General features: G+C 38.0%; 1 protein-coding gene across 1 annotated transcript in view; it reads right to left on the reverse strand.

Moving 5' to 3' along the window:
- LOC150106696 (amidophosphoribosyltransferase-like) overlaps positions 1 to 27,960 on the reverse strand; it is a 277,965-nt gene that overhangs the window by 115,462 nt on the left and 134,543 nt on the right. The window contains exon 3 of the mRNA XM_090392649.1: positions 2,516 to 2,768. Coding sequence (XP_090248775.1) covers positions 2,516 to 2,768 — 253 coding nt within the window. The remainder of the gene's footprint in view (positions 1 to 2,515; positions 2,769 to 27,960) is intronic.

The raw sequence follows: 27,960 nt of genomic DNA on the forward strand, positions 1-27,960 counted from the left end.
AGGCAAATCAGCATCATCTCCTTCAAGTAGATTATTATTATTATTATTATTCGTGACACCTCCAAGGAGTCCAAAGACTCATCGCGGGAGGACACCTACAACTGTCTCAACCACTACACCGAACCTCTACTACGAATCAACGCCATCTACCGCCCACCTCCACCACTACCACAGCTAGTATTTTTTGTCTGTAAATTGCGTGTGTTCTGAAGGGCCGATTTGTCTGTATGCGGGATGAAAAACCCGAGTTTCTGGGAGAAAAAACTCTGCTACCTCCATAGGAGATCGGCTAACTCACCTTAGTAGATGCTTTCCAACAGCTTCTTTCACTTTTATAGAAAGCAGATGAACTTATTGCAGGACTGCGTCTTTCATTTTTGTGGAGCTCAATCCCTTTGAACTTCATGTTCTTCTGCCTTTGAAGAGAAATACGTACGGACTAGGATTTTCAATTCTTTCTTCAAAGAATTGAACTGTATTCTTTATCTTCATGTCTACTTTGTACAAGTCAAAATTTCTCTCTTGTAAATCTAGACTTAGTTCACTAAGTTCTTGGAGAGCATCACACATAAGGCCCAAATCAAGAACAAACTCGTATGACTTTATTTTTCATAAAAGGCACTTATAGAGAAAGCGATCTGTTTTGCCTCTTCTATGTCTTCTTTTGCGAATCATTTTCGAATCATCCATTCTCGTCCATCACTTTCTGGAAAAAATTTTCCAGAAAGTGATGGACGAGGGCATCAAAGTCTTGCACACTGCAGAAACAGAGCGGAAGATACATGCAACCCAGCGAGTGGTTAAAATTCTACCAATTTTAAGAAGTTGAAGTTCTCGAGTCGCTACACATTCCTGTAGTTCCCTAGCATTCTTAGGTGAAGCATGACAAGTCACATAAAGTTTGTCCATGAAACTCTTAAAGTATTTCACTCCTGGCACATTGTTCAACTGTGTCACTAACAGACAATTCAAAGAGATGGCTAGCACACTGCCAGAAAATAACACTAAGAAACTTCTCTTGCATTAGCCTCCTTACACCATTACGCACACCAAACAACATGGCTGCACCATCACAAGTTACAGACAATAAATACTCCTTTAAATATATTCAGATAATCCTAAACACTCAAGATGACTAATTAAAGAGTTTAGAATTCCTCTAGCAGTTATATCTGATAATTCGATCAAATCTAGGAAACTCATAGGAGCCAAAAGTTCAGGAAGAACCACACGTGTGATTAACAATAACAATTAATGTTGTTGTGTTAATCACAGTTGTTGATTCATCGATAAGTAACGATATTTTGTTCTTGGAGTTCACTATGTTGTTTATTAATGTTTTTCTCATTTCATTTACGATATGGCTCACAATGTTAAGGCAAGCATTTGCAGAATGAAGAATATATCCCATGTCTAGGCCATTAAGTTCCTGTAAATTTATTTCATCTTCAAAGTTGTTAAATGATTGATTTCTCCTCACAACTTTGTAAGTGGTTCGAAACACTTTTCCTGTTATGTCTTTATTATGAGACAAGGTATTTAGGAAAACTTTCTCTAATGTTTCGTTTTTTGCTTCCAATTTTATTTTTTTGGCATGCTTTGTGTGCTGTACTCTCCTTATGATCGTAAATTATTTTTCTTAATGACTTAACTGTTGTTTGTGAGATTCTCCAAAATGGACAAATGATTTTACCATTTGTCCACTCCGCTGAAATTTTCGTTCCCATGTGTTTATCGATGGCAAGACTTCTGACATCACGACACACTTTACAGCCCATTTTATTATTGAGATACAGCCACTCGTTTCTCTCGCAGAAGTAATTTTTCTGCAAAAATGTCCAACATTCAGGCCAGTCATTATCGGAATCTGTTTTCTTTTGATCACGTGGATGTTCAGTCTTGGTTTCGTGATCCTCTTCACCAAGTGTATTTTTGATGCTAGTTTTCTGTTTTACAGGCTCACAAGTAGATTCAACAATTTCTGCTTCTTCAGCCTTCTTTTTTTACTAATTGGCATAAAGTAACTACTTATTTTACTCATTTTGAACAATGATTGCACTGATTTAACTTAGATTAATTCAAAACTGAAGTGAACCTGCCTGTTGCATAGTGAATATAGAACTGATAAACTGATATTGGAAGCAATCGGAAGTGAACACAACTTCCTGTTTCCGGTTGCGCACCAACCTATGAAACAGGAAAGCAAAATACCAACTTATGAATACTCAAAACCGAAAAATTCGTGAACACAGTACCATCTACTAGAATATTTATAATACATTTTGCTGTCAATACGCAAATTTTTAAAAACTTAAAAAAGGTGCCGGTGCTGCGTACTGTTGCGTACCGCCAGAAAAAAAGCACTGATAATAATAATAAAAGTAGAATCATTACAAGTGTCTCATTAATTTTAAGTAAATTAATGAGACACTTGTAATGAATATCTACAGGATATATCAAATGAGATTTTAAAAGAAACAGAAATGATATAAAATATACATGATAATGAGTTTACCTTTACGTCCACCTGGTGGCACTAGGAGACCTAGACAAAGTGGCCTATTTCCAAATGGATCCCTGACAGCATAAATTGTATCATCGTGCATTACAAGAAGAGAATATGCTGTAAGTGCTAAAGACATTAAATGTCTTATCCTGGTAGGCCAGTCTGGCCCATTTGGTTCTCCATCTGGTGGTGGCATACTTAAAATCTGTGTAATCAACTCACTATCTGAACCAGTAGACAGTCCTACACCCTTTTCTAATATCTGCAACAACACATTAATTATTATTATTATTATTACTTAGTATAATAATAAGTATAATATATCTACCCTATAATATAAAATGATAAGCCTTTTTTGTAACGTTTTTGTGTCACGTTTTTTGTCAAGTTATTTGAAACGTTTTGAAACTGAGGGGGCTACCCTGAGTGTCGAGTCTTCAAAATTCAAGTCATCAGAATTCAAGGAGAACCGGCCTACCAGTCCGGAACTCAGGGGGAGGGGGGGACCCCCCTTTCGAATCTTCAAAATTCGAGTCATCAGAAATCAGAATTCAAGGAGAACTGGCCTACCAGTCAGCAACTCGAAGGTTTGGGCACCACAGGCGCTGGGGAACAGAACCCCCTTTCGAGTCATCAGAATTCAGGGAAAACCGGCCTTTCAATCTGGAACTCCCCTTTCGAGTTTTCAAAATTCGAGTCATCAGAATTCAAAGAGAACTGGCCTACCAGTTCGGAACTCGGGGAGGGGGGCAGAGCCCCCTAGTTAATATATAATATTAATTAATATATTAATAATATAATAATAATATATTAATATATAATAATAAGTATAATATAATAAAGTATAATAATAAAAATTATTATTATTATTATTATTACAGGTATTTCCATGGAGTCAGTAGACTCATCACGGGAGACCCAAACTAGCAAAACAATATCTGTCATATCTCTTCTTGAATTCATTTACAGACGAAGAATTCACAACTAAGTCAGGCAATGAATTCCACTCATTCATCACCCTCCTGGCAAAAAACCTTGTTCTCACACCCTTGTTAACTACACTCTTCTTTAATTTCCAGGGATGACCTCTTGTTCTTCCATCACTATTACACAGCTGAAACATTTCCAACCTGCATCCATCCTATAAAAACCTTTCAGTAATTTAAATGTTTCTATTATATCCCCTCTTCTCTGCCTATCAACTAACCTCTGTAATCCACAAGCTCTCAATCTATCAATGTAGGGAGCATTTTTTACATCACTCACCAACTTAGTCACTCTTCTCTGAACCCTCTCCACAGCCTCCTCATCTCCAAGGAATCCAGGTGACCAGACCTGAGCACAGTAATCCAAATGTGGAAGTATCAACGCTTTATAAAGGGGAATAATAACCTCTCTATCTCTGGATGTCAGTGTGTTCCTCAACAACCAAGTAATCCTATGTGCAATCTTGGACACCTTAGCAATGTGTCCCCTGAACTTTATCTCCCTATCTACCAACACCGCTAAGTCCCTAGCCTCATTAATCTCTTGGAGTACTGTTTCATCAATGTAGTACACAGCTGGTAATCTTTTAATCCCAAAATGCATAACTTTACACTTTTCCACATTGAACTGACATCCATTACCTTTTGCCCATTCTACCAGCTTATTGAACCACCTTACCAGCCATTATGGATCAAATACGCATCCTCAAACGCTTCGTATCCATCATATATTTCAATGTAATATCCATGGTATTACAATTTTAATATGCACTTTGCATCCATGCTAACTTGGACATATATACATCCTGGCCGGTAGCGTGGTTAAATCATCCTGCAAACTTTGAACATCAGCTTGATTTTTTATTGCACTGCCCAACTTTGCATCATCAGCAAACAACTGAATATCTCCCTTTAAGCCCTTTCCTATATCATTTATATACAAATTAATCAATAACGGTCCAAGTACAGAGCCCTGAGGCACACCACTGGCACCTGCCTCATCCTGGACAATAATAATAATAATAATAATTAGTATAATAATAAGCTATGATATTGATATTATTATTATTATTCCAGACTTCCGTGGAGTCATAAGATTCATTGTGAGAGGTCTACCTCAGACAATGCAGTCTATCATACCACTCCTTAAACTGTTCACTGTTCTGCACTTCTGCCACTGTCTCAAGTATTGCATTCCATGTTCCATCTACACTTATGTGAAACAATTACTTCTCATCCTCTTGCTACATCTTTTCACAACCTTTTGGGAATGCCCTCTTGTCCTTATTCCTTTCCTTCATTCTTCTATATGAAAACTCTCCCAAGTGTTAATTTAGTAAATATTTCTGAACAGCTTAAATGTCTCAATTATATCATCTCTTCATCTTCTTTCCACACTTTGAAAACTGCATGTCCTCAGTCTATTCTCATAACCAACATTATGCAGTTCCACTATTTTTGTTATCTGCCTCTGCACCCTCTATGCCAGGAGCGTCAAACTCAATTGGTTCATGAACCATTTGCCATAAAAGTGCATCTCAAGTGGACCACAAAAAATTTTTCAACTAAAAAAACTACACTAATTAGAATCGAAGGGAAGTGAAAGAATGAGTATAAATAAACTGGAAAATTAATAATGAAAATTTTATTTATTCTAAGTCATTACAAGACATAAAATAATAATTCTCGAAGAAACACCAGGTAGGTCTAGGGGAAGTGGTTGGTGTTTATTCAAGCAGATAAGGGATACCGATTTTCTATATGGTCTGTAACAAGAGGTCAAGTCATGTTTTCTTAAGATCTTGGTAATTTTTTCCGAGGTGCCTCGGATGTAGGGCCTTAAACTCTGCCCCACAAAAACCAACCATATGACTTCGTTATGTTGATGATGTGTTCGCTGACACATCATCAACATACGAAATCACATGACGTGATTAGCCACATGGCTCTGACACACTCCTCTCCTTCTTAACACACTTAAACAACCAACACCCCAGAATCAAGTTCACCCTGGAGAAAAAGGAAAACAACAGCCTCCCTTTCCTAGACACATTAGTCACCTACCAGTCTGATGGAACCTTGGTTTTCTCTGTTTATAGAAAACCCACCCATACAGGCAGATACATTCACCAACAATTCCCCCCCCCCTTCACAACAATATGGAGTTATTAAGACACTATACAACAGGGCTAAACTAATCTGTTCAAATGACAATGCCCTAACCACTGAACTAAATCACATCCTCAACACTTTCTCAGCCAATGGCTACCCCCCAAAAAATCAAATCCAAAAAATATTGAAATCAGTAAACCACAACCCTCCCCTCCCTTAAACAATAAGGATTACTTTAAATCCATCACCATTCCCTACATCCAAGGCACCTCGGAAAAAATTACCGAGGTGCCTCGGATGTTTCATCAGCACAGAACCTGCTGATGAATAATGCAAAGGGAAAGATTGCAAATTTGGAATGTGTGGATACATTTCCTTTAACTTTGCTGCAAGTCTTTGTACAAAACCTTTATTTTTGCCTGTCACTGCTGGAGCACTATCAGTTGTCACAACTATGAGCCTGTGCAGAGAAAGTTGATATTTTTCCAAAATGCTCCACAAGGTGTCATGTCTTCTTCGGCAAATGTCTTCTCCTCTAGTGGTTCCATGGATGGGTATCATTGTCAAGACCACTTCAGTAATATTCATATTGTCATCACAAGCCCGAAGAAACAGAGCAACTTGAGCCACGTCGTGAATATCGAAACTTTCAAGTGCAATTGAAAAGCACTGTATGTTTGCGGATATTTCTTGCAAATGGCCATGCAGATTATCTGCCATTTCAGTTATTCTTTCAATTACAGTATTTCTGGACAAAGAAATATCGCAAAATACTTGCACAATTTTGGGACAGATGTTTTCGATTGCTTTTATCATACACACCTAAACCAAGTAACTGTCACTAAAAGATTTGGAATGTTTTGCCAATAAATAGCTGATAACTGGCTCTCACTGCTTGTTGACTGTCTTTCGTAATTTTTGAAAATACTTATTGTTGACTTTGAAGTGAATTCTTCATACTTTTTAATTTCAGTTTACCCTCAAAGCATGAATATTGTCCTTTGTGAATTTCATCGTAGCACCTTTTTATATTATATTCTTTGGCGATGCTGATTGTTCGTTACAAATAATGCACACAATTTTGTCCTTTGTTTCAGTGCAGAAGTAATTCAATTCCCATTTTTCTTGAAATTTTCTCCCCTCATCAGCAATTTTCCTTTTCCTTGTTGTCTTAAAAAGCAGCATTATCTAGGTGAATAAATATATTGTTAATAACAATTTTTATAAAAATTTATTTATATAATTACTTACATTATTAAAACTAAATTTATTGAATAAAAACGCACAAAACTGTAGACCAGAACCCCAAAGGGATTCTCTCACAGCTAGATTAACGTTGCAAGGTTGTCATTGGCTCGTGTCCTGCGCACTGACATATGCTTCAGAGATCGCTGATTGACTGTAGCAGGCAATTATAAACTTGCATAGCCTGGATTCACCAGGATTCACATGGGCGCGTATGCTGCGAATCATGTGAATAGATGCTAGCCAATACTATTATTATTATTATTATTATTCAGGCCTCCATGGAGTCAAAAGACTCATCGTGGGAGGTCCTTCCTAATAAACACAAAGTCTATCAAGACTCATCAGGGGGAAGGTCCCCCCCCCCCAAGAAACACAGTCTATCATACCACTCCTTGAACTCATTGACCATTTTCGCTCTCGCCACTCCATCAGGCAATGCATTCCATGGTTCAACCCCCCCCATGCAAAGAAACCACTCCTCACCCTCTTTCTCACAGTTTCCTTTCGTAACTTCCAGGGATGGCCTCTTGTCATCACTCTTTCCCACTGTTCAACCAAGTGAAAGAACTCCCCAGTGTTTACCCTGTAACCACCTCTCAACAGTTTAAAAGTCTCGTTCATATCACCTCTCCTTCTTCTATCCACCAAACTCTGCAATCCACATTCCCTCATCAATCCTCATAACTATCATTGTACAGTCCTGAAACCATCTTTGTTATCTGCCTTTGTACCCTTTCCACAGTTAGTTTATCCCCTTCAAATCCTGGGAACCAAATCCGAGAATGTCCAAGTGTGGTCTGATCAGGGTCTTATACAACGGAATGATAACTGTTTTATCTCTGCAGGTCAGTGTCCTTCTCATTATTGCAGCAATCCTCTGTGTTACCATCACCACCTTTGCAATATGTCCCCTAAATTTCAGGTTTCTATCAATCATCAACCCCAGATCTCTTGTCTCCCCTACTTCCTTCAGTATAACTCCTCCCATAGCGTATGCAGTGTCCCATCGATGTTTCCCAAACCTCAAGACCTTACATTTTGCTGCATTAAACCGATATTCAATTTTTTCAGAATTATAAATTAACAAAGAAAGCATAAATATAGTTTACAATTGATCAGGATCGGATCTAACATTGAAATTGCGATATAAATGTTTATTATTGCAATTATATTTTGCATCCATATTGTAACTATAAATGTTGTATGAAAATGAATAAATTCATGTTTAAATCAATATTTCTGTTTCATTGTAAAAAGCAATCATCCTTTTTTTGTATCTTTACTTGAGATGCCACGGACCGCAAGATATTGCTTTGAGGACCGCCAATTTGACCCCCCTACTCTACACCAATTACTTCGTCTCCTCCATATCTCAGTCTGAGCAAAATAAATCCACTTATGGTCTGATCAAGGACTATATCAATGCTCTATTTCTATCATACCAAATATGCTATACTGAATTACTGATTCTGTCAGGACATCCTTCTCATCAGCCTTTGAAACTATCTTTCAAAGATATCAATAATCTTTGGACAGACTGAGTCAATCAATGCTATATATTCATTCTCTATATTTTTAATACTCCTGGTAATTTTGTGTGTGTGTGTACACTGCTTGGAAAGAAGTCAATGGGCACCATAGTGTGAGGAACAAACAGATAGCTATGGTGCCCACTTTAATAAGATGCAGGATCTCCTTTCACTGCAAACTGCAGCAATCCTACAAGCCATACTTTCTACAATGTACGGTGGTAATCAATGGGAATTTTGGACCATTCTTCCTGTACACATAATAATGAAGTTCTGGACTGTTGTGGGGGGGGGGGGGACATCTCTCTAAATCACCTGATGCTTCAGTTCATCCCACAGATGTTCAGCAGGGTTGAGATCAGGGCTCTGTGGAGGCCAGCCAAGTGTAGTAACATTCATGTCCACAGACCATGCAGTTACAACAGCAGTCTTATGACATGGTGCATTGTCTTGTTGAAAGAGACGATGGTCAGTTCTATAGAAACTCTGCAAAGTAGGAAGCTGATCAGACCACACTTAGACTACTGTTCTCAGATCTGGTCCCCAGGATTTGAAGGGGATAAATTAACTGTGAAAAGGGTATCAAGGCGGATAACAAAGATGGTGTCGGGACTGTAGAATGAGGATCGGCTGAGGGAGTGTGGACCACAGAGTTTGGTGGATAGAAGGAGGGGTGATATGATTGAGACTTTAAACTGTTGAGAGGCGGTTACAGGGTTGACACTGAGGAGTTCTTTCACTTGGTTGAACAGCGGGAAGGAGTCATGACAAGGGGACCATCCCTGGAAGTTACAAAAGGAAACTGTGAGAAAGAGGGTGAGGAGTAGTTTCTTTGCATGGAGGGTGGTTAAACTGTGGAATGCATTGCCTGATAGAGTGGTGAGAGCAAGAATGGTCAATGCATTTAAGGAATGGTATGATAGACTTTGTGTTTCCTAGGAGGGACCTCCCTCGATGAATCTTGATAGACTTGTGTTTCTTAGAAAGGACCTCCCACGATGAGTCTTTTGACTCCATGGAGGCCTGAATAATAATAATAATAGTAATGTTTAAATACCTCTTAGTTGTTCTTGGCACTACAAACAGAGGTCACAGGCCAAACCAGGAAAAATAAGACCATACCATCACACTGCCACCTCTGAATTTCATAGTTGGGGTTACACATTCTGGTAAGAGACATTCCCTGGTATCTACCACACCAACATCTATCTATCTGGTCAGTAGAGCGGTGTAGTGTGATTCATCATCAATAACACAGATTTCCAAGCTTCCAGTCCCACCGTACATGCTCCTTTCACCACTGAAAACAATGCTGCATGTTGGTTTAGGTAATGTGAGGGGCTTGCATATTGTAGTCCTACAAAGGAAACTCATGTTGTGAGCCTTGGTTGTGAATGTTTTTGTACAGATTCATATTCCAGTCAATGCTTGGAACTCTGGATTCAATGTGATACCTCCGAATGATGTTTTTTACATATTATCCTTTGTAGTACCCTATGATCACATTCAGTGTGATGGGTTATGCATTGCAGGTAGCACTTGCAGTTGATCCCCTCCCCCTGCACTTCCATCTCAGTATGGTATCAACTATCAGTGATACCATACTGAGATGGTATCGCTGATAGTTGACCTCGGATGACCCAATTTGTTAACAATTTGCAGAATGGATAGGCCTACAACATGGCTCACAGAGGTCTTCATATGGTTAGAGACAATCCAGGTGATCACTTTTACCAAATGGATCAAAGAGCGATACCCACTCACAATCACATCCTCTGTTGAAATTTTCAGATCTAAAACTCTTGATTGCTTGCATATCCTGTTTTACACACTACCTAAGAGAGTTAAATTAAAGATACAATGAAATTATATACTTGGTTTAATCCTTTATCTGAGTGTAAGGAAACAAGTTTGTGCCTGAATTATTTTCAGGATTGGGGCAACTCTTATAAAAAAAAGCCAATGACTTCACATCACTTGCCTCAGGAGCCAGACCCACCTTTGGGTCTGGCTGCCACTGATGAGATCTCAATAAAGGTTGAAACCAGTCTGGGTAGTAACCCTTCCCATAATGCATAGCATTACACATGTCTGCACAGAGATGTGTTTTGCATTATGGGATACTAAGGCAAGTGATGTAAAGTTGTTAGCTTTTTTATACGAGTTGCCCCAGTCCTGAAAACAGTTCAGGCACAAACTTGTTTGCTTATACTTGGATAAAGGATTAAACCAACTATATAATTTCTTGGTATCTTTAATTTATAGTATAACCAAGTGGAAAAACTTCCAACTAGCTAAGACAGTTATCTCGCAAGATGTCAAGAAATTCATTTTCCTTACTCCTAAATGCTATCTCTTCATTCCGATCTATGCTGTCTTAATTAAAATCACCCATTCCTTATTCACTAATCAAAGTTCCTTATACATTTCTTCATTACCACCCTCTACCTAAATATCTCTTCCTGCAAGTCTCCACTTCACACTACACTGTTTCAAAATGATTACCATTATTTCACCTCTATCATATGTGAATAGCAAAGGTTGGTCGATTGGTAGAGCCTCTGCTACTAATGGCTCATGCAAAAAGTTAAGCAAGTTTGAGTACAGTTAGTAGTTGGAAGGAGTTCAATCATTTGATGATGTTGGCACATTATCCCTCGATGAGTCTTTGCACTCCCTGGAGGTATCACATAATAATAATAATAATTTCCTTGATATCATCATCAGCATCCCACCTCCCTTCTTGTCCATTCTATCATCATGAAAAACATTGTACTCTTCCATTTCTATTTCCATCAGGATATCATTCTCATTTGACTATTTCACTTATTCCAACAATTTTTGGATGAATAAACTCAATCAGTGAAACAATTTCATCTCCCTTTTTGCTCTTACTCTTGATATTTGTAAATACATGCAACAGTTCACTTTTAGGTCTATAACCAGTCCTATCCAAGTACCTGTGGATTGTGAATTCCCCACCACACCAACCCTTGTCCAATTACTTTTATTACCACTTATCCAATATATCTCCTTAGTGTCAACTGCTCCCCCTCACATTCTGCTCCATTCCATTCGTATATTGGTCATTCTCGTATGCATTCATTACTACTCCCGACAGCCATTCTTCCTATGCTGTGTCTCCTTGTTTAGCCCACCCCTCCCTAATTTCCTGTTCCACTTGCATTCTGATTCTCTATTTATCTTTCACATCACTACTATTTCCATTAACAACCACTACAGTCTCATCTGTTCCACTCTCCTGATCCTTCAGTTCATCTCTTACTTACTCTGATCTTTTGCTCACATTACTCACAGCACTTGTTTCTAGCATCAGTTTCTCCAGTTCACCCACATGTAAGCCATTCAAAAGGAATCTCTCATTTTGTACAAAGCCATTCTTCCCTCAAATGCATGCCACTTATCTATAAACTGCACTCCCTTCTCCTCACACATCTCTGCCAGCATACCATTCATAATTCTCGCTCTTCATCTCGTTTCATCTTTGCTATACCTCAGCAACATACTGACAACCTTTCCTACTACTACACTGTTATCTTTCACTCTCCTCAATAACCTTCAGATATTCATCCTTACATTCTCCTTATGTCCAACCAAATCGTTTATTCTTACAACCACCACTAATTCTTTTGTTCATTTGCTTCTCATATCCTCTCAGTTAAATGGATATCATTAAAAAAAAAAAAAAATGCATAAGAAGAAAATGTTGCACTTGGCATTTAAGGGAAACAGTGTTAGACAGCATTGTGTCATGAGAAGAAATATGCTCTGCAGGCCTTGGAAAATTATTATTGTTAATTCAGGTGAATCTGTGGAGTAATAGAACTCATCTTGGGATGTCTCAGACTAACTCCTTGTAGAGAACTGTAGATATAGATACCACATTTCTTTAATTCACACGAAAAACACAAGGAAATAAGTAATGATATTTATTTAAAGCTATATATTTCAGCCTGAATGCTACAGGCTATCATGAATAGATTCTATATGATGGTCAGCATGGGTTTCTGAAGGGTCTTTCTTTAGCACTCCACTTGTATTTTTATGATAGAGTAATGAATATGTTGGATAAAGTAATGAATATGTGAGATGAATATATGGTTCATATACTTGAACATGCACGTTTCTTTCTTTCTTTTTTCTTTCTCTGTTATTTAGGTCATTAATTTCTAAGACTGTTGAATCTTTGTATTTGAAGTACTACCTAGATCAGTGTTTCCCAAATATCTCCTATGATGGAACAGTTCAAAAATCCTGAAATTTTAATGGAACACCTCGGTTAGAGTCGAGTATCATCCATCTTGCATTCAATGTGAAGCTAAGTGCACACTATCGCCGAAGCAAGCTGTATTTTATCGCAAAAATAAGACAGTGCACACTACAGGCGTGCTGGACCACAGTGCAGCACATTGACCTTGCTTGTGACTGCACATTTCCTAGAATAGATACCTCCATACTTCACTCGCACTCAGAGGTGTCAACAACTGTGGGTGGCTGAGTCAAGGCCAGTACACACTGGCCTTAATAGCACAATCCACATACAAAATGAGGAGTGCTTGATTTTCAAACATGTTCGAACTTGTTGCAGCATTTAAAAACATTCCAGGCTCATATTAATTTTGATAATTTTTCACGGAACACTTATTCACTTTCCATGGAACACTGGTGTTCTGCGGAATACAATTTGTGAAACCCTGACCTAGATAATGCTAGCTTGAGCTAGTAAAATATTACCTTTATGTATATTTACTTTTTTTCATATGCTGTACTGGTTGGCCTGATGGAAAGCATATATGTACTGTCAAACCAGCAAAGTGCATAATAAATTTAATTTAATCCTTTATCAAAGTGTGAGCAAAAAAAGTTTGCGCCTGAAAGTATCTTCAGGACTGGGGTAAGGTGATACAACACCAGGGCAACTCGTTGCAAAGGTGGAGCAAGCTACCAACACTTCTGTCCCAGTATCTCCTATAATGCAAAACACATCTCCTTGCGGATATGTCTAACGTTATGCATTAAGGGAGGGCCACTACCCAGACTAGTTTCGACCTTTATTGAGGTCTCTTCAGTGGGAGCCAGGCCCAAGCTGAGATACCAGGCAGAAGCATTTGCAGGTCATCTCTAACTATAGGAGTTGCCAAATGGTGTGCCACCCTTTTTTAATAAATTACTCTGGATTTAGAGAAAGATGTTCAAAGTTTATTTTTCACTTGGTTAGAGTATAATAAATTTAGTTTAATCCTTTATCCAAGTGTGAGCAAACAAAGTTTGCACCTGAAAGTATCTCAGTCCTGAAGATACTTTCAGGTAATTTTTTAGATAAGTGGTAATAAAAGTAATTGGACAAGGGTTGGTGTGGTGGGGAATTCACAACCCACAGGTACTTGGATAGGACTGGTTATAGACCTAAAAGTGAACTGTTGGGTTTATTTACAAATACCAAGAGTAAGAGCAAAAAGGGAGATGAAATTGTTTCACTGATTGAGTTTATTCATCCAAAAATTGTTAAAATAAGTGAAACAGTCAAATGAAGATGACATCCTGATGGAAATAGAAATGGAAGGGTACAGTGTTTTTCACGATGATAGAAAGGACAAGAAGGGAGATGGGTTGCTGATGATGATATCAACAGAATTTTATTCTCATATGATAGATATAAAGGGGGAAATAGCGGCAATCGATTTGAAACAGCGTAGTGTGAAGTGGAGGCTAGTAGGAAGAGATATTATTAAGGAAAATTAATTTCTTGACTTATTGAGAGATAACTGTCTTAGGTAATTGGAAGTTTTTCCACTTTGTTATATTATAAATTAAAGATACCAAGAAATTATATAGTTGGTTTAATCCTTTATCCAAGTGTAAGCAAACAAGTTTGTGCCTGAACTGTTTTCAGGCCCAGGGCAACTCATATAAAAAAACTAACGACTTCACATCACTTACCATAGTATCCCATAATGTAAAGCACATCGCCTTGCAGACATGTATAATGCTATGCATTATGGGAAGGGGCACTACCCAGACTGGTTTCAACCTTTATTGAGATCTCATCAGTGGCAGCCAGACTCAAAGGTGGGTCTGGCTGAGTGGTGAGCTATGAAAATTTTAAGAAAGGGCTCGCATTCTCGAGAAAAAAAAAGGAGCCGTATTTCACACAAAAACTTTTATTAATACAGCTTGTGTACAAATTCCAATCAAAATGTACGAGAGGACAATCAACCTCTAAAGACTATCATTTTTAAACAAATATTTCATGTTCTAAACATGAAATATTTGCATACATTCAACTGTGTTAATTTATCTTACATAAGAAAAACATTTTTTAACTATCAAAATATGATAAGAATGAAATCTTTTATAAAACATTTGATTGGCTACTGGTTTTACTATACGATTGGTTACCAGAAGGGAGAAGGGCAAAGATAGTGCATGCGCTTAATTTTATTTTCACACTTGGGCACATTCGTTATAGAGGAGTTGAAACAATAATCCCAAATAATCTATACACTACCGAATAGACTAATTTTTGTTCAGTTACCGTACGAGTTTGTCGCTTAATATGTTTAAAAAAAATTTTTTTTTTTTGAAAAAATTAAAAAGTAAACAAGAAGAACAAGGGGTTACAAATTTGAAAGAAATTTAACAAAGGACTCACGGCGGCACGAGCCTTTCGTTAAATTTTTTTAATTTAACATTTTTTGCTCCTCAGGCAAGTGATGTGAAGTCATTAGCGTTTTTTTTATACAAGTTGTACCAGTCCTGAAAATAGTTCAGGTGCAAACTTGTTTCCTTATACTTACATAAAGGATTAAATCAAGTATATAATTTCTTGGTATCTTTAATTTAACTGTCTTCGGTAGTATGTAAAACAGGATATGCAAAGAATCAAGAGTTTTAGATCTGAAAATTTCATCAGAGGATGTGATTGTGAGTGGGTATCGCACATTCCTCCATTTGCTAAAAGTGATTATGAATGATCACCTGGATTGTGGCTAACCATATGAAGACCACTGTGAGGAATGGAGACAATCTGGGGCTCTAGCATGGAATGAGGACTTTCTTATACAGTGAAACCTGTGGAGTATCCATAACTATAGAATAACACATATGCTACAGTAAATAACTTTTTATTATGTAAATATTTCATCTTATGTATCATAACACATTATCAGTACAATTATCGAACAACAATAGGATTTGAATTAAAAAAAACAGTAGTGCTTAAATCATGCTTTAGTAATCTACTCGTTTATTACAATAAGGTGACTTTGGATGCAGGAGATGGATACACAGTAGTATACTAAGTCTTTGCAAAGGCTTTTGATAGATTACCACATGACAAGTTGATAGTCAACCTAGAGTGGATGGTGTTGGATATTAGACTAGTGCACTGGATTGCAGATTTTCTGCCTGATAGGTATCACCAAGTTGTGTATGGGAGAAGCAATATCCCAGTAGAGGAATGTCACTAGTGGCATGCCTCAAGGATCTGTTTTAGGGCCATTGCTGTCTAACCTGTATGTGAATAATATTGGAGAAGATTTGAATAGGGATATACAATTGTTTGCAGATGATGCAAAGTTGGGACAACTATGAGGAGTAGAGCAGATGTTGTGACCTTACAAGAAGACTTGAATAGACTGAGTGAATAGGCATGGGAATGGGGATGCCTGTTCAATGTTGAGAAATGTAAGGTTTTAAAATTTGGAAAACAAAGATGGGATATAGAATTTATGCTTGGTGGGGATATATTGCTGGAGGTGGAGGAAATAAGGGATCTTGAGGTGATAGTGGATAAGGATCTGAAATTTAGGGGACATATTGCCAAAATTGTGAGGACAACACAAAGAATTCTGAAAATGATGCAGAGGACAATGACTTGTAAAAGTAAGGAGATTCTGGTTCCATTGTATAAGGCTCTGATTAGGCCACATATGGACTACTGTGCACAGATTTAGTCACCTGGTTTTCAAAAGGATGAAGAGGATGTTGGATACGAAGAAAGGTGAAGATGATGCAGTTTGTAGAATCCAGTGGATTGGGGGAAGAGGGGTAATATGATAGAGCCATGCAAGTTAGTATGGGGTTGTTAAAAGATTAACATCAAAGAGGTTTTTTATAAAATGGTGGGAGGTTGGAGGAGAACAAGATGTCACCCCTGGAAGCTATATAAGGAGGATGTGAGCAGGGGAATGAGAAGCAGGTTTTTTTGCATGGAGAGTTGTGAATCATTGGAATGCTCTTGCTGAGAGCATGTTATCTGCAGAAAATGTGAATGTGTTTAACGTGTGGTATGATGAGCTGTGTATATGATAAAAGGATGAGCCTTGATCAGGATGAGTCTAACTCCTCTGTAACTTCATAATAATAATAATAATAATAATAATAATAATAATAATAATAACAAAAGAAGAAAGTTCTAGTGGTGTGCCACAGGGGTTTGTTTTCGGGCCATTTTTATTTAATTTGTACATTAATGATACTGGAGTTGGTTTAACTCAAGATATACAACTGTTTGCAGATGATGTAAAACTGGAAAATAATGAACAAACAAGCACATGTTGTGGAATTACAGAAGAACTTGAAAAGATTGTATGAGTGGGCAAGTGTATGGAACTGTCAGTTCAATGTTGCAAAGTGTAAGGTTCTGCAATTTAGTAGGTGATAATGGGATGCAAAGTATACACTTGGTAGGTAAATTCTGGAGCAGGTTGAGAAGAGAAGAGACCTCGAAGTGGTGAATGACAAGAATCTGAAGTTCAGAGGTCACATTGCACAAATTGTGAAGTCGCCACATCAGATTATGGCAATAATGCAGTGGACCTACTCGAGAAGTGTACGACACAGAGATGGCCGATCTAAACATGATATTAAAATATACATTGCTAAAGCAACTATTGCCCTACAGAGATTATAGCCACTTTGGAAGGACCATAAAATATAGTTAGCTACAAGAGGCTATCTCATCAATAACCTTGTTAGCTTTGTCTTACTATGTGGATGTGAGAGTTGAACATTGCTAAAGGATGATGAGAAAAGACTATTGGCCTTTAGAATGAAGCTACAAAAAAACTTTTGAAGATACCATACACTTCAAATATTAACAAATGACAAAAGTTAGAAGGAAAATCCATTCCGTTGCCAGAGCACAAGAAAATATTATTATTATTATTATTCTTATTTCGAGCAACTCCAAGGAGTCGACAGCCTCATCGAGGGAGGCCCTAACATCATGTCAAGAACAACTATTCGACATTCACACAGTTTTATATCATACCTCGCCTTAAACTCATTCATGGTCATAGCACCCACAACAAATTCTGGCATCTTATTCCACTCATTCACCACTCTCCATGTAAAAAACCTAGCTCTAACACCCCTGCTAACCACATTCTTGCTCAGCTTCCATGTATGGCCCCTAGTCCTCCCACAACCAGTCCTATTCTCAAAAATATCATCTGGATTAATCTTATAGAAACCCTTCAGTAATTTGAATGTCTCAATCATATCACCCCTTTTCTACCTATCAACCAATTTTTGCAAAACACAAATCTTCAACCTGTTCTCATAAGGTTCATTCCACAGACCTGCTATCATCTTGGTCACTAGTCTCTTTGGATCCTCTCCAACTCCTCCCCTTCACGAAGAAACCCTGGCACCCATATCTGGGCACAGTAGTCTAGATGGGGTCTTATCAAGGCTCGATATAGAGGAACAATAACTTGTTTGTCTCTGCTTGTTAAAGTATTTTTCAGGAACTAAGTGATTTGATGAGCTGATTTAGCCACTTTTGCAATGAGCCCCCTAAACTTCAAATCCCTAACCACCAACACTCCCAAGTCTCTGACCTCGTCAATCACCTGGAGTACGGTTCCACCAATGTGATATACTGCTGCTAATCTTTTCACTCCAAAATGCATAGCCTTACACTTTGCCACACTAAATTGACATCCATTTTCCTTAGCCCAGTCCTCCAAACTATACAAATCATCCTGCAAAATTTTGACATCCTGTGCACTCACTATTGCTCTACCCAACTTTGCATCATCAGTAAACAAGTGAACGCTTCCTCTCAGATCCTTTCCTATATCGTTAATGATCAAATTGAAAAGTAGTGGTCCAAGAACAGAACCCTGCAGCACATCACTAGTCACAAGCAGTCTTTGGACTCCACTCCTGAATAAACCACTCTCTGGTATCTCTCCTTCAACCACCATCCTATCCATCTCACCAACCCAATATCCATCCCCATCTGCTGCAGTTTACTGATTAAAGTTCCATGTGGTATCCTGTCAAAGGCCTTGGCAAGGTCCAGTAAAATCACTTTAAACCCATTACCCTTATCCAGTTCAGCCGTCACTGTGTTATAAAACGTGAGCAAGTTACTGAGGCATGATCTACCTTCACAAAACCATGTTGTTCCCCATACAGTATCCCATTTTCATCTATCCAATCCTGTATTCTTCTCTTGACTAATTTCTCCAAGACCTTGACAACGATTCCTGATATGCTAATCGGTCGGTAATTTACAACAGCAGTCTTGGAACCTCCTTTATGCAGTGGAACCATTTTCCCCTCTTTCCACCCCCTCAGGACTAACCCGGACCCGAGACTCAAATTAAACAAAAAGGTCAAGGATACTGACAATTCTTTAGCTGCTTCATGTATGACACGAGCTGGTATACCATCTAATCCCACAGATGTATTGACATTGAGGTTTTGCAATAGACTACTCACCTCCACTTCATTCACCACAATTCCTGTATAATCTATTGGTTCATTCAATCCTGCAATGTCACCATCTGGATGATATACTCTTGCAAAGTGCTCGCTCAGTAATTCCACTATATCAGCTGATTCGGTTACCTTCCTACCATCGGCATTCTTTAAAATCATTCTGCCATATACATTTTTTCTTTTACTTGCAACATATCGAAAAAACTGTTTAGAATTCTCTTTAGCAAAGAATTCTCTTTATGAAAGAACATTGGCCTGCATGGCCAATGTTCTTTCATAATCCTTTTTTGCTTTTCTTACCACACTCGTTACCCTTCTGGCCTGCGGTTTATACCGTTCACATGCCTGCCGGTCACCTTTCTCCTTAAATTCCCTCCATAGTTTTTTTTTTTTGTAGCTCAAACTTAATGGTGTTATTCATCCATTTAACCCCTACTTGATTTATTATTCGGACTCTAGGTATACAGTCAGCCATTGCCTCCTGCAAACACTTCTTAACCACCTCCCATGCACTATCAACATCCAGCCCTTGCAGTTTTACATTCCATGGCACTGAACCAATCAAACTCCAAGTTTGTCATACTTACCAGCCCGATAATTCCACATGTACCCTGTCTTAATTGTAAATTCCACACCTTTAGCCACCTCCCAAGTCAAGACCCTATGATCACTCTCACCAATTGGTGGCAACGTGGTCATATTTGTTAGCCAAATTCTCAGATGTAATTACTAGGTCAAGCACTCTCTGACCCCTAGTATTTTCCATTACATGCTGTCGCAGATAGTTATCCCTTAATAACCGCATAAAATCCAATTCCTTCCTCCTTCCAATCAATGTTACCATAGTTGAAATCTCTCATATCAGTAAAATAGCTCCAGTGGACTAATTCTTCATTATCCACCTTGTTAAAGAGACACCAAAACAGAAACTCCTGGAGAGAGAGCATGTTAGGACTCTCATCTTTATACTGCCCAACAGTCTGCATAACTATGGATGAAGAAGTTCCATTGTATTAAGCCTTGATCAGGCCTCGATGGATTATTGTGCACAGATTTGGTTTTCATGGTGATGAAGATATATCAGAAACGGACCAGAGAAGACTAACTAAAGTGGTAACTGGTCTTTGGGATGTAGGATATGAAGAGAGATTGAGGGAACACAATTTGCCAACCCTTGTGAATAGGAGGGAGAGAGGAGATATGATTTAGACATTTAAGTTGGTAAGGGGTTGTTTCTGGGTTAATGTGGAAGAACTTTTTCTCAGAATGGGAGAAAGGGGTAGATCAAGAGGCCATTCCTGGAAACTGTATAAGGAGGGTGTGAGCAAGGGTATAAGGAACAGGTTCTTTGTGTGGAGAGTGGTTGGTGAGTGGAATGCATTGCACTAGTGTTAATACTAAAAATAATAATTCCACACCTGATTTGTCCTCCTCATTCTGGGAATCCAATCTGATTTCTCTTTGTTCTCTTTAACTATCTTTGACTAATTCCAATAAACTACCGTGCAGAATTCTTTTCTTTAATTCAAATCTGAGTGGTAAAATTCTTAGAACAAATTATTAAAAAAAAAGCATATAAATTTGATCCTCTTATTGATTTACCAGTTAAGAAGCATATATATTAACAAAAGCACTTAATTAAGTTGCAGAAGGAGTGGTGTGGAATTTGTGGATGTGTGGAATGAGTTTGATGGGCGAAAGGATTTATATAAGATGGATGGTTTACATTTAAATGGATTTGGTGTACGGAGACTTGAAAAGGTGTTGTTGAATGAAGTGGAAGAGGATGTGCAGAATCAGGGAAAGTAGAGTTACTAAGGAAGGGGGGGGGGGTGGAAGTAGATATGCAGATTTTAGGGAGACAGTAGAGTGTATGAATGTGTGTAATATGCCCGAGTGAGTACGAAGAACAACAAATCAGAATGGGATAGTTAGTATAAGGCATCAAAATAGGAATGGGACAAATGGGCTTCTGCAATTCATGAATACTAATGCCAGAAGTATTAGGAACAAGAAGGAAGAATTTTTGGCTTTGGTTTGCACTTCCAGGCCACAGGTTATTAGCATTAGTGAAACATGGCTGACAGAAGATGATATAGCTAGTTGGATTGAATGTGAGGGGTATGGTGTGTTCAGGAGTGACAGGGTGAATAAAACGGGGGGAGGAGTGTTATTGATGATAGCTGATGAGCTGCAGCCAAGGAGAATAGAAGTGGAACTGCAGGATAGAGAAAAGAGCACATTTGAGGCTATTTGGTGTGAGATTGAGACTAGAAGAACAAAATATACAGTTGGGTGCTGCTATAGACCAGGTGATGGAATAGATGGTGCAGATAGTGTGCATAAACAAATATAAGAAATGAGTGGAAGGATGGTAATTATTATGGGAGATTTCAATGATAACATTGATTGGAAGAAGGAGAGGACACATGGGAGAAAGAAATTGGATTTTATGTGGTTATTAAGGGATAACTATGTGCGACAGCATGTAATGGAAAATACTAGGGGTCACAGAGTGCTTGACCTAGTAATTACATCTAAGAATTTGGCTAACAAATATGACCACATTGTCACCAATTGGTGAGAATGATCATAGGGTCTTGACTTGGGAGGTGGCTAAAGGTGTGGAATTTACAATTAAGACAGGGTACATGTGGAATTATCGGGCTGGTAAGTATGACAAACTTAGGAGTTTGATTGGTTCAGTGCCATGGCATGTAAAACTGCAAGGGCTGGATGTTGATAGTGCATGGGTGGTGGTTAAGAAGTGTCTGCAGGAGGCAATGGCTGACTGTATACCTAGAGTCCGAATAATAAATCAAGTAGGGGTTAAATGGATGAATAACACCATTAAACTTGAGCTGCAAAAAAAGAAACAACTATGGAGGGAATTTAAGGAGAAAGGTGACCGGCAGGCATGTGAACGGAATAAACCGCAGGCCAGAAGGGTAACGAGTGTGGTAAGAAAAGCAAAAAAGGATTATGAAAGAACATTGGCCATGCAGGCTAAAGAGAATTCTAAACAGTTTTTTCGATATGTTGCAAGTAAAAGAAAAAATGTATATGGCAGAATGATTTTAAAGAATGCCGATGGTAGGAAGGTAACCGAATCAGCTGATATAGTGGAATTACTGAGCGAGCACTTTGCAAGAGTATATCATCCAGATGGTGACATTGCAGGATTGAATGAACCAATAGATTATACAGGAATTGTGGTGAATGAAGTGGAGGTGAGTAGTCTATTGCAAAACCTCAATGTCAATACATCTGTGGGATTAGATGGTATACCAGCTCGTGTCATACATGAAGCAGCTAAAGAATTGTCAGTATCCTTGACCTTTTTGTTTAATTTGAGTCTCGGGTCCGGGTTAGTCCTGAGGGGGTGGAAAGAGGGGAAAATGGTTCCACTGCATAAAGGAGGTTCCAAGACTGCTGTTGTAAATTACTGACCAATCAGCACATCAGGAATCGTTGTCAAGGTCTTGGAGAAAATAGTCAATTGGAAAATACAGGATTGGATAGATGAAAATGGGAAACTGCATGGGGGACAGCATGGTTTTGTGAAGGGTAGATCATGCCTCAGTAACTTGCTCACATTTTATAACACAGTGACGGCTGAACTGGATAAGGGTAATGGGTTTACAGTGATTCTAGTGAACCTTTCTAAGGCCTTGACAGGATACCACATGGAATTCTAATCAGTAAACTGCAGTATATGGGGATGGATATAGGGTTGGTGAGATGGATAGGAGGGTGGTGTTGATGAAGAGATATCAGAGAGATGTTTATTCAGGAGTAGATTCCAAAATACGGCCTGTGAACTAGTGTTGTGCGGCAGGATTCTGTTCTTGGACGACTACTGTTCAATTTGTTCATTAACGATATAGGAAAAGATCTGAGAAGAAGTTTCATTTGTTTGCTGATGATGATGCAAAATTGGGTAGAGCAATAGTGAGTGCACAGAATGTCAAAATTTTGCAGGATGAATTGGATAGTGTGGAGGACTGGGCTAAGGAGAATAGATGTCAATTTAATGTGGCAAAGTGTAAGGTTATGCATTTTGGGGTGAAAAGATTAGCAGTAGTATATCATATTGGTGGAACCGTACTCCAGGAGATTGACGAGTCCAGGGATTTGGGAGTGTTGATGGATAGGGAGTTGAGGTTTAGGGGGCTCATTGCAAAAGTGGCTAAATCAGCTCATCAAATCACTTGGTTCCTGAAAAATACTTTAACAAGCAGAGACAAACAAGTTATTGTTCCTCTGTATCGAGCCTTGATAAGACCCCATCTAGACTACTGTGCCCAGATATGGACGCCGGGGTTTCTTCTTGATGGTGGGGGGGGGATCCAGAGACAAGTAACCAAGATGATAGCAGGCCCATTGAATGAACCTTATGAGAACAGGTTGTAGATTTGTGGGTTGCAGAAATTGGTTGATAGGTGGAAAAGGGGTGATATGATTGAGACATTCAAATTACTAAAGGGTTTCAATAAGATTAATTCAGAAGATATTTTTGAGAATAGGACTGGTGGTGGGAGGACTAGGGGCTATACATGGAAGCTGGGCAAGAGTGTGGTTAGCAAGGATGTTAAAGCTAGGTTTTTTACTTGGAGAGTGGTGAATGAGTGGAATAAGCTGCCAGAGTCTGTTGTGGGTGCCATGACTGTGAATGAGTTCAAAGTGAGGTATGATAGATACTGTGTGAATGTCGAATAGTTGTTCTTGTCATGACATTAGGGCCTCCCTCAATGAGTCTATTGACTCCTTGGAGTTGCCCGTAATAATAATAATAATAATAATAATTAATCAAAACTGGTTTAATCTTGTATGCTTTTCTCGATTTAGATATTTGAGAAGTAAAAATAATTTATTTGACTTTTCAAATAGGGTAACATTAATGAAATGCAAAAAGTTTTCATTTAATTGAATAAGTTTCATTTTAAGATAAAATAAATTTTTATCTTTGATTACATACTATAATTTATAGATAAACAAAAATAATGTTCCAAGTAACCTCTTTCCTTGATTTTTTTCTTTCGTATTCACTTTTCTTATACACAAATCAAATTAAGAAAAGTATAAGATATCCCTTGTCTTCATTGCAATCTTCACAATCACATCTCTTTTTATAAAACTTACTAATATGACACATTGCTAACCACTCAGCCTACCAGGCCGGACCCTGGTGGGCAGAGTGGTTACCATATCCGCTCTCCAGCCAAAAGGCTGTGGGTTCGAATCCCACTCTGGGCATGGGTGCTTCTGATTATCTGTGAAAATACTAGTGGTGGTGGTCAGCAGTAGATGACATTGGTGTAGATGATGAAAGTGGTTGTAGTTGGTGGATTGAGTGGTGGAGACAGAGAGTTGTAGAGTAGGTGCCCTCCCACAATGAGTCTTTTGAACTCTCTGGAGGTGCCATGTAATACTACTACTAATAATAATAACATCCAACAGAGAACTCTTGAACAGCTGAGATGCAAGAATGACCATCCGAAGTAGCATGTTCTTGATTTACAGTTCTATGTACAAAGAAAATCTTCACTGCAAAGTGATCTACACCTTAGAACAGGGGTAGATGGATGTTGGAAAGAGAGCACTTGTTTCTGGTGGCACATTAATCGGGCAGCAAAATGAAACAAGAATCAAAACTATATGTTGAAAGTGAACAAAACCAATAATAAAAATAGATATGAGATATAAAATAAATAAAATAAAAAGATTATTCTCACAAGCAATATTCTGGGAGAGGTTCAAACTCCAGAGCAGATTCAAGAATGAAATTTCACTCCAGAAAAAAAAATCAATCAAACAGTCTCTCATTAATGATAATGGATTTTTGCTTCACTCTTAATTTGATTATTGGGAATGGCGACTTTCAAGAAATCAAAAGAGTGAACAGCAAAATTCAAAAAGAAGACAATATCGTCATGCATTTAATCTCGTTAATACTAGCTTGATCCAAACCTTGCAAAAAATGAGACAGACACTTCTTGAGGACTGGGTGGAAAAAGCAAAACAATTACCACAAGATAGGTAGTGAAAGCTCTTTTTGAGAAGCAAGTTCCTACGCAGAAAGAAAAGTCTGATGAATTTTCTAAAGATAAAGTTCGAATACTGTTTGAACAGGTCTATATTTCTAAATTATAGAAATATAGACCTACAGAGAAAGCACAAAATTCTACACACATACATCACATTTCTTAATGGATCTGAAATAATAAAAATGATAATCCAATACTGAGAAAACATGGACCATATCTAGTGCAAAACCTTTCTGTCAAGAAGTTATAATTTTCCGTGAATAAGCTTCACTTGTATTCACAGTATAAAAGAGGTCCGGTGCTTTCCGTCTTTTTTTTTCTTCTTTCTTTTATATCACTCTACACATGAGAGATCATAAGGACTATAGCAAATAAATGCTGTGTGTGTGTGTGTGTGTTGGCTGAGAACAAGAGCAAAGTAATCTGTCGATATTTTTCTTAAAGAGCTGAAGGTTATAATTATTGGGGAAAACTTCATAGGGAAAGCTATTCCACAGAACTGAGATATATGGAATAAAGGATGAGAGCAATCATCTGCAGCAAATCCATAAAAAATTACTTGCAAGATGTATTCCCAAATCTTTGTACTGAGAATTTATGCTACCAATATGTTACCAACTTCCAGGGATGTCGTCTTGTTATCCCCAGTCTCCAACCACTTTATGAAAGACCTCTTCAACATTAATTCTATAATAACCCTTTACTAATTTGTACATCTCTATCATACCACTAGACCCTGCAAATTGCATCATTTCAACTTTTCTTCATATTCAACATTTCAGAGATCAGAAACTATTTGGGTGAATTGCCTCTGGATCCTCTCCAACATTTCTTCATCCTTTTGAAAACCAGCTAACCAAATCTTTGCACAGTATCCATATATGGCTTCATATTTCATATTTTGACTTCATTAAAAGTCTGATGTTAATAATAATAATGTTTGTCAGACTGCAATCCTGTTATCCATGTCACTAGCTTCATATCCATTCTCCAACTTTCAGATCAGATTCCAGGAAGAATCTTGTCAAATGTTAAATCACGATACAGTAATTCATTATTAGTGAATTCTTTAAACACTATTTGGAAGGTGAATAATTGCTATAAAGAAAGAAATAAATCTTCCTTGGACAGAGGAAAAGGATACACAGTAATATACTTGGATTTCGCAAAGGCTTTTGATAGAGTACCTCATGATAGGTTAACAGTCAAACTAGAGCAGATGGGGTTGGATATTAGATTAGTGCATTGGATTGGAGACTGGCTATCTGATAGGTATCAACAAGTTGTGTATGGGGGAGCGATATCCAGGAAAAGGAAAGTCACTAGTGGAGTGCCTCAGGGGTCTGTTTTAGGTCCATTACTGTTTAACTTGTATATTAATGATATAGGTGAAGATTTGGATGGAGATATTCAGTTGTTTGCAGATGATGCAAAGTTGGGACAAACCATGAAGTGTAGTAAAGATGTTGTGGCCTTACAGGAAGACTTGAATAGATTGAGTGATTGGGCATGGAAATGGGAATGTGAATTCAATGTTGCAAAATGTAAGGTTTTAAAATTTGGAAAACAAAGATGGGATGCAGGATTTATGCTTGGTGAGAATATATCATTGGAGGTAGAGGAAATAAGAGATCTAGGGGGTGATAGTGGATAAGGATCTAAAATTTAGGCGACACATCACCAAAATTGTGAAGACAACACAAAGGCTTCTGGGAATGATGCAGAGAATACTGACATGTAGAAGTAGGGAGATTCTTGTTCCATTGTATAAGGCTTTGATTAGGCCACACATGGACTATTGTGCCAGATTTGGTCACTGGGTTTTCAGAAGGATGAAGAGATGTTGAAAAATGTCCAAAGGAGACTGACTAAGGTAGTTTCTGACCTCTGGAATGTCAAGTATGAGGAAAGATTGAGAAGATATAATTTGCAGAGTCTGGTGGACAGGAGGAAGAGGGGAGATATGATAGAGACCTACAAGTTGGTAAGGGGTTGTTATAGGATCAATGCTGGAGAGGTTTTACAGAGAATAGTGGGAGATCGGTGAGAACCAGGAGTCATCCCTGGAAACCGTATAAAGAAGGTGTGAGTAGGGGCAGGAGAGGCAGGTTTTCTTCGTGCAGAGTTGTGAATGATTGGAATGCCTTGCCTGAGAATGTGGTGTCTGCAAAGAGTTCGAATGTGTTTAAAACATGGTATGATGAGCTGTGTGTGTGTGTGTGTGATAAAACAACCTCTCCGATGAGTCTTTGACTCCATGAGGTCTTGGGGTGGTAATAATAATAATAATATAATACGGAATATTTTTTTTTTACATGTAGTATAGTGACGAGTGGACTGTGTTGTTAAGGTGTGTTGTGACTGCTAGGAGTTTGAATAAGTTTTAGATATATTACTGGTTGAATGACACCTCTTGTGATTAGTCTGTTGATTCCATCATTTGCTTTTAATAACAAAGAAGAAAGTGTTTCAATAAATTATACAGTGTATATCATAATCAAAATTCATAAATTACATTTTTCTTAAAGTATAATTATACCAAGACATCTTTGTTATGATTACAGAAAACGAAGCAGTTCAATTAACTAAAAACTAAATTTAACTTAGTAATGTGATATCTCAATTGCAAAAGGCCTACAGTGCCAGCTTTTTATTTTCTAGTTCATCATTTTCTGCTGTCAACCATTGTACCTGTCTATCATAATACCATTCTCCACAATTCACATCCATCTATCATCTGAAACCTCTAAATACTTGGCCATTTGCAAAGTTAATTG

The sequence above is a fragment of the Typopeltis vanoorti genome, chromosome 5, assembly GCF_054136105.1.
Source record: "Typopeltis vanoorti isolate ZY-2024b chromosome 5, IOZ_Tvanoo_1.0, whole genome shotgun sequence".
In the NCBI taxonomy this organism is placed as follows: domain Eukaryota; kingdom Metazoa; phylum Arthropoda; class Arachnida; order Uropygi; family Thelyphonidae; genus Typopeltis; species Typopeltis vanoorti.